At 43.1% G+C, this 13,627-nt stretch overlaps 2 protein-coding genes across 2 annotated transcripts; both read left to right on the forward strand.

Annotated features, from left to right (window-relative positions):
* Positions 1-2,006: 2,006 nt before the first annotated feature.
* LOC119312989 (receptor-like protein EIX2) lies at positions 2,007-5,189 on the forward strand. Its single transcript, XM_037588791.1, has 2 exons — positions 2,007-2,518; positions 3,857-5,189. Exons 1-2 carry the CDS (start codon positions 2,020-2,022, stop codon positions 4,951-4,953), a joined length of 1,596 nt encoding a protein of 531 aa, XP_037444688.1. The 5' UTR covers positions 2,007-2,019; the 3' UTR covers positions 4,954-5,189.
* Positions 5,190-8,305: 3,116 nt separating this feature from the next.
* Positions 8,306-11,496, forward strand: LOC119312992 (receptor-like protein EIX2). The gene is made up of 2 exons (XM_037588793.1): positions 8,306-9,589; positions 9,646-11,496. The coding sequence occupies exons 1-2, from the start codon at positions 8,307-8,309 to the stop codon at positions 11,303-11,305; spliced, it is 2,943 nt and encodes a 980-aa protein (XP_037444690.1). The 5' UTR covers position 8,306; the 3' UTR covers positions 11,306-11,496.
* Positions 11,497-13,627: the final 2,131 nt, after the last annotated feature.

Consider the following 13,627-nt stretch of genomic DNA (forward strand, 5'->3'; position numbering starts at 1 on the left):
GCCAGCCTACGGCCCCGTTGATCCGGAGATCTAGGCATTTGACTTTTGCCAGAATGTCTTTGACCAATGGGCTTCTCCACTTGGTTGTGATAGGCCAGCCTATACTAACACTTCAGAACAAGGCCTGGGCCCAACCCACCTGGTTGTGATAGGCCAGCCTATACTAATTCCCTCCATGTCGACCAGACATGGCCATTTCCACCCTCCAAGTGCCGGTGGCAGCGCCGTCCGTGAAGGGGGTCACACTCCGGAGCCGCGTGCCGGGAGTTTGCACATGCCACCACTCTTCCAGACATGTATGAGGGCCCAACGCAAGCTTTGGTGGCATAGCTACTCCCTGAAGACCCCCAACCACACTCGTAGACATGCGAAGAACAATCCGTAACGGGGATTTTTCCAGATACTTCTGCATCTCAAAAATATATGAAAAGTTACCACACATCTTATATCACATGTTTCTGCACTTTGTAAGAAACTCATGAATTGATCACGCTCCGAGTGTTCAGGATAATTCATGCAACAACAGAACCGCATGATGTTACTACGGTGTCATCGCCGTCCGTGAGTGGGGGCCACACTCCGGAGCCGCGTATTGCCTCTTTAAACATCCCACCACACTTTAAGACATGTATGAAAATACGTATCTCCTAATATGATCGACCATCAGCAGAAGAACTAGTAAGAAAATTCTAATCAGTATTGCTATCTATTTTTCAATATTTTTAGATTTAGAGGTCGGCATGGACATTTCAAACTAGCACATGGGACTATACCATTTGGAATTCCAAGCCATGCATCAGTCATCAATCTGGTGGATGTCTCGATCAGTTGGACTTTTAAAGAGAAAGAGTTGGAGCTTTGTCAACATGGATAGAATATGGTCCAGAATGGCAGGCAAGCAGGTCAGCATCGCAGAAATTTCAATGTTATGGCGCCTATATTTTATTCTTTATTTTCACGAGAATACGCAACATGTCATGGTGTTTGTAACCTACAACAAGAGGAACATAGATCCATGGCAAAGGCACCAGTAGACAGGCTTCTACTCTCCAACATCCACATAGCAGTTATGGTTCGACCGGGTTTTTTCGGTTCGATTGCTCGAACGGTCTGCTGCACTTAAAAAACTGATGGGATCGCCGGTTCCGGTTTTTTCCGTTCTGACCGCATGTCTGGTCCGGTTTTTTAAACTATGGTAGCATCACCGTTTGGCTGATGTTTGTTGATGAGCTGCATATATAGGAACCGCCGGGATCCTTCAACTCCAAGTGCCGGCGAGCTTATCCCTCCATGGGCAATGGATAGTGCTGGTGGACGAGTAACTAGGTGTGAACGTCTAACAAGGTGGGAAATTGAAAACCCCATTGCTCAAACTAACAAGACGAAAGGATGGCATCTGGGTCAGCTGATGTCTTAATCGTTTGGACTTCCAAGTCAGTATATGCTTACTTAGTCTCATCGGTCCGCATGCAATTTTTCCTTATTCTGACAACACAAACACACAAGCAAACAAAAAAGATAGAGAGGATCAAAAGATGAAGTTATTAACATTAGAGTGTCATGATATTCTTATATGAAATATCATAACTTTCTACTAACATGCGCATACAAAAATTAATGCTCAAAGATGCATATTAGAGATCATATCAATATTTAATATGTTATTATCTGTATGCACACAAGGGGAGCATGTCGTTGTTGTGCGCATTAATGTCTGAAGAAAGAAGAGAGGAAACTCTGTGAACACGGACAGCATATGGTCAAGAAATAATGGCCAGCACCGTACCTTTTCACACGTACAAATTTCTTCTCCGGTTGGCAGGTCAGCATTGTAGATATTTCATTCAACGATGTCACACTCTCGAGATTTCGCTATATTTTGGCGAGAAAATGTATATATATATATATATATATATATATATATATATATATATATATATATATATATATATATATATATCATATCATGGCATGTGTATCCTACAGCAAGAAAAACATAGAACCACAGAAAGAGCCCCAATGGAGAAACGTCTACTCTCCAACATCTACATAGTAATTATATATGCTCTTCTCTGGTTCACCCGATGCAAGAGCTTTGTTGAGTTATCATCATCCTCTGCCAATCCAAACGATACGGGCACTGGCTGTATTCCCGGTGAGAGGTCCGCGCTTGTTGGCTTCAAAGCAGGCCTCTTGGACCCTGAAAACCTCCTTTCATCGTGGAAAGCTGAAGATTGCTGCAGATGGAAGGGTGTCCACTGCAGCAGCAGAAACGGCCATGTTGTCAAGCTCGATCTCCCAGGTCGTGGTTGTGACCCCAACCTCTATGTGCGGACGCAAGTGCTAGGAGGCACCATTAGCTCCTCACTACTTGGTCTACAACGTCTACATTATCTCAACCTCAGCTGCAATGGATTCTATGGCATGCAAATACCTGAGTTCATGGGTTCTCTCCACAAGTTGAGGTATCTCGATCTATCGGGGCTAACCTTCACTGGAAGGATACCACCACAGCTGGGTAATCTCTCCAACTTACAATACTTAAATCTCGCTTCTTACACATACTCCAATGATATCACCTGGTTGTTACAACTAACTTCCCTTGAGCACCTGGACCTGAGCTACGTGAACCTCAGCACAATCGTCCACTGGCTTCCGGTGGTGAACATGCTTCCATCTCTGAAATTTCTTGGTCTTAGTAGTTGCGATCTTAGAACTAACCTTGGTTCACTTCAGATTTCAAATCTGACTTCTCTTGAAACACTTGACCTTTCTGGCAATAGCTTCCATAGACGTATCACACCTAACTGGTTTTGGGGTTTGACTAGCCTTAAGTACCTAGATATCTCAGGGAATGGTTTCTTTGGACAATTTCCGGAGGACGTAGGTAATATGACCTCCATAGTAAAGCTTGTTCTATCACGGAACAACCTTCTAGGCATGATACCATCGAACCTGAAGAACCTATGTCGCTTGGAAGTATTCGATGTACAGGAAAACAACATCAATGGAGACATAACAGAATTCTTCCTCCGCTTGCCTAGTTGTTCATTGAATAAGTTGACTCACTTGTATCTACCTTCCAGCAATTTGACAGGAAGACTACCAACCAAACTAGAACCGTTAAGCAATCTGATCAGCCTTGATCTCAGTCATAACAAGCTCACTGGTCCTATGCCACTGTGGATAGGAGAGCTGGCAAAGCTAACCGAACTAGACCTGAGCTACAATAACCTAGATGGTTTCGTACATGAAGGTCATTTCTCAGGCCTAGAAAGTTTGGAGAGTTTGTGGTTGTCTAATAATTCTATAATGTTCGCAGTGAATTCGACATGGGTTCCTCCTTCAAATCTAACGAATATCGAACTTCGGTCATGCTTTCTCGGGCCTAAATTCCCATCATGGCTTAGATGGCTAACACGTCTAGACAATCTTGATATCTCAAACACAAGCATATCTGACATGATGCCGGATTGGTTTTGGATAACGGCTTCCACTGTTAAAGCTCTAAATATGCAACATAACAAAATTAGCGGTTATTTACCTTTTACAATGAATTTTACAAGAGTAGTTGCAATTGATCTTAGTTCTAATCTTTTCAGTGGCCAAATACCTAAGCTTCCCATTCATTTGACTGAGTTGTATCTTAGTAGAAATAATTTAGATGGGCCACTACCATTAGACTTTGGAGCACCGAAATTAAGAACACTTATTCTATTTGACAACTCCATCCCTGGCGCCATACCCTCTTCCTTGTGCACAATGCAATTACTACTTCTGTTGGATATCTCCAAAAATAAGCTAACTGGACCATTTCCTGACTGTTCTGCTAATAGATCCACAATAAATGGCACAGGTATTCGTAATCTAAGCCTCAGAAACAACCACCTCTCGGGTGAATTTCCTTCATTTCTCGAACACTGCCCACAACTTGTCTTTCTTGATCTTGCACACAACCATTTTTTTGGAACTTTGCCAACATGGATTCCTGAGAAATTGCCATATTTGGCTTTCTTACGGCTGCGGTCGAATATGTTTTATGGTCACATTCCAGAGGAGCTAACAGAGCTAGTTAATCTTCAGTATTTGGACCTTGCCTACAATAATATAACGGGGATCATACCAAAATCTATTGTTAACTTCAAAGGGATGACTGCTGCGAGTGATCATTTTGACGATGATTATACATTTCAAGCTGCTTTCAACTTCGGTCATGGATGGACAGATGGCTACACATACCAAGAATTGTCAATTCATTATAATGACTTGGTCACCTATACAGAGAATTTTACTGTAGTCACAAAGGATCAAGAGAGATTATATACAGGAGAGATCATATATATGGTGAATCTTGATTTATCATGTAATAATCTTATTGGAGATATTCCCGAAGAAATTAGCACTCTTGTCGAACTGAAGAACCTGAACTTATCGTGGAACACCTTCAGCGGAAAAATTCCTGCGAATATTGGCGCCTTGGCGCAAGTGGAGTCACTCGACCTATCACACAATGAGTTGTCCGGTGGAATCCCTGCCAGCTTATCAACTCTCACATCATTAAGTCGCTTGAACATGTCCTATAATAACCTGACCGGAGAGGTACCATCTGGAGATCAACTGCAAACACTTGAAGATCCAGAATATATTTATATTGGCAACCCAGGCCTCTGCGGTCCTCCTCTCTCACAGAAATGTTCACAACCCGAGTCAATTCCAGCTACTCCAGAACACCATGATGATTTAAACGATGTGGCATCATTTTTCATCGCTATGGGTTCTGGATATGTTATGGGTCTCTGGGTAGTCTTCTGTACCTTCTTATGCAAGAGGAAATGGAGAGTTAAGTGGTACCACGTCTGCGACGGTTTGTATGACCGGGTCTATGTGCAAGTGGCAGTTACATGGACTTCTTGGACAAGGAAAAAATGCGCAGAAGCTGAGAGCGATCACTAGCTCACGCTGGTTTTCCTTTTGCTATCACGTAGAGTGTGGGGATTTTACCATGTATCAATGTATTTATAGTATCGTACTATACTACTATTGTTTCATAAATATGTATTTGAGGATTATGCCTTAGAATAAGGTTTGGGTATGTAAAGCTGATGTGTAATGAATAATGCCAGGGGCAGCACTTGATCCCCTGTTCCGGGTGTGGGACGGAGGGAGTATATATATATGTCTTTGCCGTATCTCTGAATCCAACCCATATCTCTGGTGTCTGTTCAGATAGGAGTAGAACTAGGATTTCTGAGAGACAGAATTTAGTATGTGAAAGAGTGTCAACCCCAAGGTAAATTATTTCACTCGATGCGCTATACTAGGTGGGTGCTGACACTAAGAAACATTGTACAGTTTTCAGACTTGTTCACACAAACTAATTTTACTGAAATAATGCAGAGTCACCATGTTTGTTCAGATAGATAGGACTAGGATTACTCTCAGAGAGAATATAGTTTGTGCAAGAGTGTCAAACACAATTGATATTACAGGGTAGGGTTTTATTCTTTCAGCTGGACTGCTTAATTTCTGCAGACAACCCGTATGACCGACAGACTAGACGCTCTGCGCTGCGCTTGTTTCAAAGAATGCACTAGAAAAAGAGGAACAAGTAAGCGTACTGGTTGATTGGTTACCCGGGGTACTTGCCGTTGCATCAGGTCCATAGCTTGAAAAACGTTCTTATATTGTGGGACAGAGGGAGTAACTGATTTCTGGTCGTGGTGGTGGCGACAGGCAAAGAAGGCAGGGTGGTGCCTGCAGGACCGCGGTGTGTTGCCTGACGGCGAGTACGTGCACCGTCGGCACACCCTCCCCGTCGCCGTTGCCGCCTTGTCTTCATCCATCGTGAGCGCCACCGGAGTCCCCCTTTTTTTTCTCGATTTCTCATTTTCTTTCGGACGAAATAGATAGTAATCTTGCTGTTTTGGGTCAGTCCTCGATGCTTTCTGGCAGGCACGTGTTATGTATGACTATCAATGGTTTTCCCTTTAACCCCTCGAAAAAAAACTTAGTTCTCAAAAAAAAAATCAATGGTTTTCCCTCTTCTCATAAAAAAAAAAGTCAATGGTTTTCACTTTCTGTTTCCGAATACCTCTAAAAAAAACTTTCAGTTTCAGATATAGTAGTACAGTCGCAAGTACAGACTAACTTGGCTGAATGAGCCACAATTAAGTTTGTGCAAAGAGTCAAACACAATTAAGTTACAGCATGATAGGATTTATTATGTCGATTGGACAGTTTGATTTCTTCAAACAAACAAGATCACTTACACGGTGTTTGATTTAATGTACAGAGTCACAGACTAGACACCCAGAGCACTGCGTTTGTTACAGAGGACTAGGGGAGGCACTGGCAGAAGAGGGACAGGTAAGCAATGTGCTGAGTTGGAGAGTGGACAAGTGATATTACAATGATAAGATTTCTCACGGCCAAAATGTAGTCTGCAGTGGACAAGTGATATTACAATGTACTCCCTGCGTCCCATTTTATTACTCCCTCTGATCCAAATTAAATGATGCAGCTTGTCATTTAATTTGGATCGTAAGGAGTATGTTGATTCTTTCTCTCGATGCACTATACTTGACTCGGTGTGATTTCTTCACCTGACAAACAGTGTGCGAGTTCAGACTTCTTCCGACGAACTAATTTGCCATATCTCTGAATCCAACACATTAGGTCTGTTCAGATAGGACTAGGATTTATGAGAGACAGAATTTAGTACTCCCTCTGTTCACTTTTGTAAGGCCTTGATGACATTTCAGACAGGGTGCAAAGTAGCTCATTTTCAATTATCTGAAATGACTTATAAAAAGAATGAGGGGGAGAAGAATCCCTTTCGCTCGCGTCACTCCCGGGGGGGCTCGGGCGGTAACCTAGCCGCCGCCACGCCCGCTCCTCTTTCCTCCTTCGCTCCTCCCGTCGCTGTCGGGGGATGCCGGCGGGCAAAGCCTGCTAGGCGGACGGCAGCGGCTGGGGCCCCTCGTCGCGCGCCGCGGGGCTTCGGGCCCCGGTCGAAGGCCCGCATCTGGCGGCGGCCGCGTCTCGTCGACGCGAGCAAGCCGGGGCAGCGGCTAGGTTAAAGGATAGGATTTTTATTATGTTGATTTTGGTTTGTTTAATTTCATCAGACAATCCATATGACTGGCAGGGTGTTTGCTCTACTGTACATAGTGACAGAATCAAGCATACTACTACTTGGGTGCGACGTAGGAGAGGTGGAAGCTGGGGGCGTCAGGGTCCTCAGCACCGCAGCAGTCGTAGAACCTGGTCATGTACGGCGTGCCGCCCTCCTTGACCTCCTAGCAAGGTTTTGGTTATCGAATGAGGCAATTTTACCGAGAGGGGCGGGTAAATGTGGTTACCACGGTTACCGAGAAATATCAAGAAATACCGAGAATATTTCGAGCGAATTTTATAGTTGAATTTTGAATTCAAATAAGTGAACGAATGAATATTCGAACCAGAGACCTCTCAAAACAGGAATTAGGTTGCTACCAACATGCCAGAACTAACTCTCATGGCATTAATTAGATCCTACGTACTTTTACTGTAAATCGAGTGTTTAAATTCAAAAATTTCAATAAACTGGTATTTTTTGCTCGGTATGGCGATTTACCCAGGGGCACGGAAATATGCGGTAACCATGGGAAATCTTGAAATTTCAACCGGTAACCAAAACCTTGCCTCCTAGTACCTGCCGTCCGGTTTCATTCCTTGTTCGGGCTGCAAGTGAGTGAGTGAATGACAGTTCATCAATCAACGTGGGTTTGTCGTTGTAAATAGCAGCTTGCTGAAATTCAGAATCGAAGTGGTACATTGCGCACATGCCATGGAAATTGCATGCTTGACTGATTGTGTACATCCATCGCAATCGCAAGCACTGAACCGCAAAAGAAATGGTGATTTTCTGGTGACCTCATTCGTTCTGCACAAATAATTGGAGAGGATATGATCTGCATCACTCACCTTGAGGTATGTATGTGGTTCTGATGCTTTCATTCACTTCCCACAAGATATGGCCGGGACGCCCTGCCGTATACGTCAACGTGAAAGCAACCTTGATGCCTGGAATTCCAAGTCATCATACCCGGGTCGTCGTTTGCTGTGCACCTCATTCAGTCAGCAGTCTGAACATGGATGGAATTCCGTCTAGAATGGACGGCAGTATCATTTTCACCTGTAGAAATTTCTCCTCTAAGCTGTCCTCAAATTTATGACACTTCGAGATTTTCCTTTGTTTTCAGGAGAAAATGTAACGTATATTGTAGAATAATATCCACTGTATATAACAAACAAATGGCGTGTGTATGCTACAGCAAGAAGAGCGTAGATCCATGGAAAAGGCACCGATGGACAAGCTCCTACTCTCCAAAATCCACATAGTGCTACTAGGTGCCCTTCTCTTGCTCATCAAAGGAAAGGGCTTTGTAGAGTCATCCTCATCATCTTCCCATCCAAACGACACGGCCACCGGCTGTATCGCCGATGAGAGGTCTGCGCTCACTGGCTTCAAAGCAGGCCTCTTGGACCCTGGAAACCTCCTTTCATCATGGAAGGGCGATGACTGCTGCAAATGGGAGGGCGTTATTTGCAGCAGCAGAAACAGCCATGTCGTCGAGCTCGACCTCTGGGGCTTTGGTTGTGACGACTTCCCCAGAGATGTGAGATGGAAGGTGCTAGGAGGAAACATTAGCTCCTCGGTGCTTGGCCTGCGACATCTACAGTATCTCGACCTCAGTTGCAATGGGTTCTATGGGGTGCAAGTACCTGAGTTCCTGGGTTCTCTCCACAAGTTGATGTACATCGACCTGTGGTACTCAAGCTTCATTGGAAGGATACCGCCGCAGCTGGGTAATCTCTCCAACTTACAGTACTTAAGTCTCGCCTATGGTGCTGGCACATACTCCAAGGATATCACCTGGTTGTCAAAGTTAACTTCCCTTGAGTACCTGGACCTGAGCGGCACAAACCTCAGTACAATTGTTCACTGGCTTCCGGTTGTGGCCATGCTTCCATCTCTGAACGTTCTTTCTCTTAGAAGTTGCGATCTTAGAACTAGCCCTGCTTCACTTCCACTTTCAAACCTGACATCTCTTGAAACACTTGACCTTTACTACAATAGCTTCCCTAGACACATCACACCCAACTGGTTTTGGGGTTTAACTAGCCTCAAGTATCTAGATATTGGAGGCAATGGTTTCTATGGCCAACTTCCGGACGAGATAGGTAATCTGACCTACATAGTAGAGCTTGATTTAGGATCAAATTACCTTGTGGGCATGATACCATCAAACCTGAAGAACCTATGTAGCTTGGAAAAATTTGATGTAAGTAACAACAGCATGAGTGGAAGCATAACAGAGTTCTTCCTACGCTTGCCTAGTTGCTCATGGAATAAGTTGAAATACATGCATCAACCTTCCAACAATGTGACAAGAATCCCACCAACCAAATTAGAACCCTTAAGCAATCTGAGGTACCTTTTTATCGGTAGTAATAACCTTTCTGGTCATGTGCCACTATTGATAGGAAAGTTCACAAAGTTAATTAAATTGGACCTGAGCGACAATAAACTGGAAGGCTTCATACATTTTTTTTAGAAAAGGGGTATTACCCCGGCCTCTGCATCCGAAAGATGCATACGGCCTATAATAATCTATCAGGACTAGAAAGCTTGGAGTATTTGTGGTTGTCTAATAATTACTTAACCCTCACAATGAATTCCACATGGGTTCCTCCTTCAAATCTAACAAATATTGCACTTCGGTCATGCCTTCTCGGGCCTAAATTTCCATTGTGGCTAAGATGGCTAACACGTCTAGACAATCTTGATATCTCAAACACAAGCATATCTGACACGGTGCCGGATTGGTTTTGGACGATGGCTTCCACAGTGAAAACTCTAAACATGCGACATAACAATATTAGTGGCTATTTACCATCTACAATGGAATTTATGAGAGCAACTGCAATTGATCTCAGTTCTAACCAGTTCAATGGTCCAATACCTAAGCTTCCCATTAATCTGACGGATTTGTATCTTAGTGGAAATAATTTAGTTGGGCCATTACCATTAGACTTCGGAGCACCGAGGCTTGTAACACTCATTCTATTTGACAACTCCATCTCTGGCTCCATTCCCTCTTCGTTGTGCAAACTGAGATCACTACTTCTGTTGGACATGTCCAAAAATAAGCTAACCGGAACAATGCCTGATTGCTCTACATCCAAAAAAAACATGAATAGTCTTAATATTCTTAATCTAAGCCTCGGAAACAACAACCTCTCGGGTGGATTCCCCTCATTTCTCCAATACTGCCAAAAACTCATTTTTCTTGATCTTTCACACAACCATTTCTTTGGGACTTTGCCAACATGGATTCAGGAGAAATTGCCATATTTGGCTTTCTTACGGCTGCGATCAAATATGTTTTATGGTCACATTCCAGAGGAGCTTACAAAGCTAGTTAATCTTCAGCATTTGGATCTTGCCTACAATAACTTAACAGGGAGCATAGCAAAATCTATTGTTTACTGCAAAGGGATGATAGCAACAAGAGATGATTATAATTATGCAGTTTATAGTGCTCTCGGTTATGGATGGTCAATGGGCCTGAATGATTTCACCTATACCGAGAATGTCATGGTAGTCACAAAGGGTCAAGAGAGATTATATACAGGAGAGATCATGTATATGGTGAATCTTGATTTGTCCTGTAATAACATTAGTGGTGACATTCCAGAAGAAATAGGCACTCTTGTCGAATTGAAGAACCTGAATTTATCATGGAACACATTCAGTGGAAAAATTCCAGAGAACATTGGTGCCTTGGTGCAAGTTGAGTCACTCGACCTATCCAACAATGAGTTGTCTGGTAAAATCCCTCCAAGCTTATCAGCTCTTATGTCATTAAGTTGGTTGAACCTGTCCTATAACAACCTGACGGGAGAGGTACCATCTGGAGATCAACTTCAAACACTCAAGGATCCAGAATATATTTACATTGGTAACTCAGGCCTTTGTGGACCTCCTCTCTCAAAGAATTGTTCACAACCCAAGCCGATTACAGCTACTCGAGAACACCATGACGACGTAACCGATGTGGTTTCATTTTTCTTTGCTATGGGTTCTGGATACGTAATGGGCATCTGGGTAGTCTTCTGCATCTTCTTGTTCAAGAGGAAATGGAGAGTTAATTGGTACTCGGTCTGCGACAGCTTGTATGATTGGGTCTATGTACGAGTGGCCGTTACCTGGGCTTCTTGGACAAGAGAAAAAACTGCAGAAGCCAAGACGGATCGCTAGATCACTCTGGTTCTCCGTTTGGTACTAAGCAGAGTGTGGGGATTTTACCATGTATCAATGTTGTGTAAGTATTGTACTAGTACAGTTCAAAGATACATGTTTGAAGATTGTGCCGTGTAAACTAAGGTTTGGGTATGTAAAGTTGATATCTAATGAAAATAGTGCCAGGGGCAGCAACAAATTCCCTGTTTCGGGTGTGTGTGTGCGTGTCAAGGCCTGAATTAACTGGTGTTGAGCAATTCATCAGGTGTGTTCAGACAGGAGTAGGATTTATGACAGCCAGAGTTTATGACAGGGTAGGATTTTACTACGTCGACTCTATGCTTGTTCACTCGAGAAACACTTCACAGGTTTCATACTTCGGACAAACCAATTCGGCTGGATGCAAACATGTCATGTCTGTTCAGCTAGGCATATAGTTACCCAGACATAATCAAGTTTGTGCAAATGTCGAACACAATTACATAAGTGATAGATACTCCCTATGTCCTCAATGTCAAAAATGGTCTTACATTTTGGGACGGGAGGGAGTACTATATTTACGATATTATCACTATGTTCCCATGTATCATTTGAGTGTGCGGATTTTCCCATGTATCAATGTTGTTAAAGTATTGTACTTTTGTGGATTGTGCTGTAGACTAGGGTTTCGATATGTAAAGTTGATTTGTATTACTAATGCCAGGGGTCGCACTAAGTCCCCTGTTCTGGGTGTGTGTGTTAAACTGTCAATGGCTGAATTAACGGGTTCCCAAAGTTATAAGTTGAACACCCGTGCACACACAAAGCTATAACGGGCTTCAGACATTTACCGGAGAAATATTATAGTACTTGCCTCATCTCATTCTAAGCTCTGAATCAAATAGAACTAGAATTTCTGACGGCCAGAATTTAGTGTGTGCAAATTCTAAGCTCTGAATCAGATAGCACTAGATTTCCTGACGGCCAGAATTTAGTCTGTGCAAAGGGTGTCAAACAAAAGAGGAAAGGATTTATTTACCTTTAGGTCGACACACTATACTGCACTAGAGAAACATATTATTGTACAGGTTTCAGACTTCTTGCAAAATTAACTGAACGCAAATGCAGCTTGTCTGTTCAGGTAGGATTGCTCAAAGCCAGGATTTTATTCTGAACCCTGATATTACAGGGTGTCGAACACAAGTAATATTAGAGGATAGGATTTTATTCTGAACCCTGATTTCTACACACACAATCCAGATGACTGACAGAGTTCAAACTTTCTTTTCAGTTTTCGCACAGGCGGAACACCGCTTTTGTTTCAGAGGAGACGACCATGACACTGGACTTGTAGACCCATCACAGGCAGAAGAATTGATCTGCATCACTCAACTTGATGCTTTCACTTGCTGCGTTCAGACATAATTTATTCACAAGAGAAACAAACAATGCTCGGGATTCACAAGTTTTCAGACAAACCAATTTTGCCTTGTCGTGTACAGTGCCGTGCGCGGGCCGGGGGGGAAACGACGCATCTGGAAGGCGCTTTCGGTGACACCTTACCATCCATTTGAGTCAAATGATGCCTCAATCGCCTGGAATTCCAAGTCATCAGATCAAAGTCGTCGTCCCATGTTCAGACGTTTCCACACAAACCAATTTCGCCTCTTCGGGTACTGTGCGGTGCACGGGAAGAACCGACGAGCGCGAGAACGACGGAATTGGCAACGTGCTTTCCATCCATTTGAGTCAATTCATGCCTCAATCGTTTGGAGTCAAGTCATCATTCCTGGACTCGTTACTCTTTTCTGTCAATATGCTTGGATACTCTGAAAATTTAGAAGACACCAACTATTTTAGTATGCGGCCAAGCTTTTCTAATTTGAACCCCCTCCCAACACACACACAAATTGTATCGATAATATGAAATTATATTATTATGGTTGCCATTAATCATATTTTATTAGTAAAGGACATAAAAATTTCTATTTAAATATGCATATGAAAAGTACTGGTCAAACATGCATATGGGAGATCATATCAACGTCATAGTTAGGAATTACCCCCAACCAACAAGCCACAACGGCCGAACTTACAGGCGTACAACGCAAGAATTGATCTGAATCACTCAATTTGATGCTTTCACTTTCTGCGTCCAGACACAAGTCGCTCAGAGGAGAAACAAATAATGCTCAGGGTTCAGACATGCCGCGTCCAGACACAATTTATTCACCAGAGAAAAAAATAATGCCAAGGGTTCAGACGCTTTCACACAAGTAAATTTTGCCTTTGTTGGTACGGTGCGGTGCATGGGAAGAATAGAAGGGGACAAAAACGACGCATCTGGCAAGGCACTTTTGG

The sequence above is a fragment of the Triticum dicoccoides genome, chromosome 5B (assembly GCF_002162155.2).
Source record: "Triticum dicoccoides isolate Atlit2015 ecotype Zavitan chromosome 5B, WEW_v2.0, whole genome shotgun sequence".
NCBI lineage: Eukaryota > Viridiplantae > Streptophyta > Magnoliopsida > Poales > Poaceae > Triticum > Triticum dicoccoides.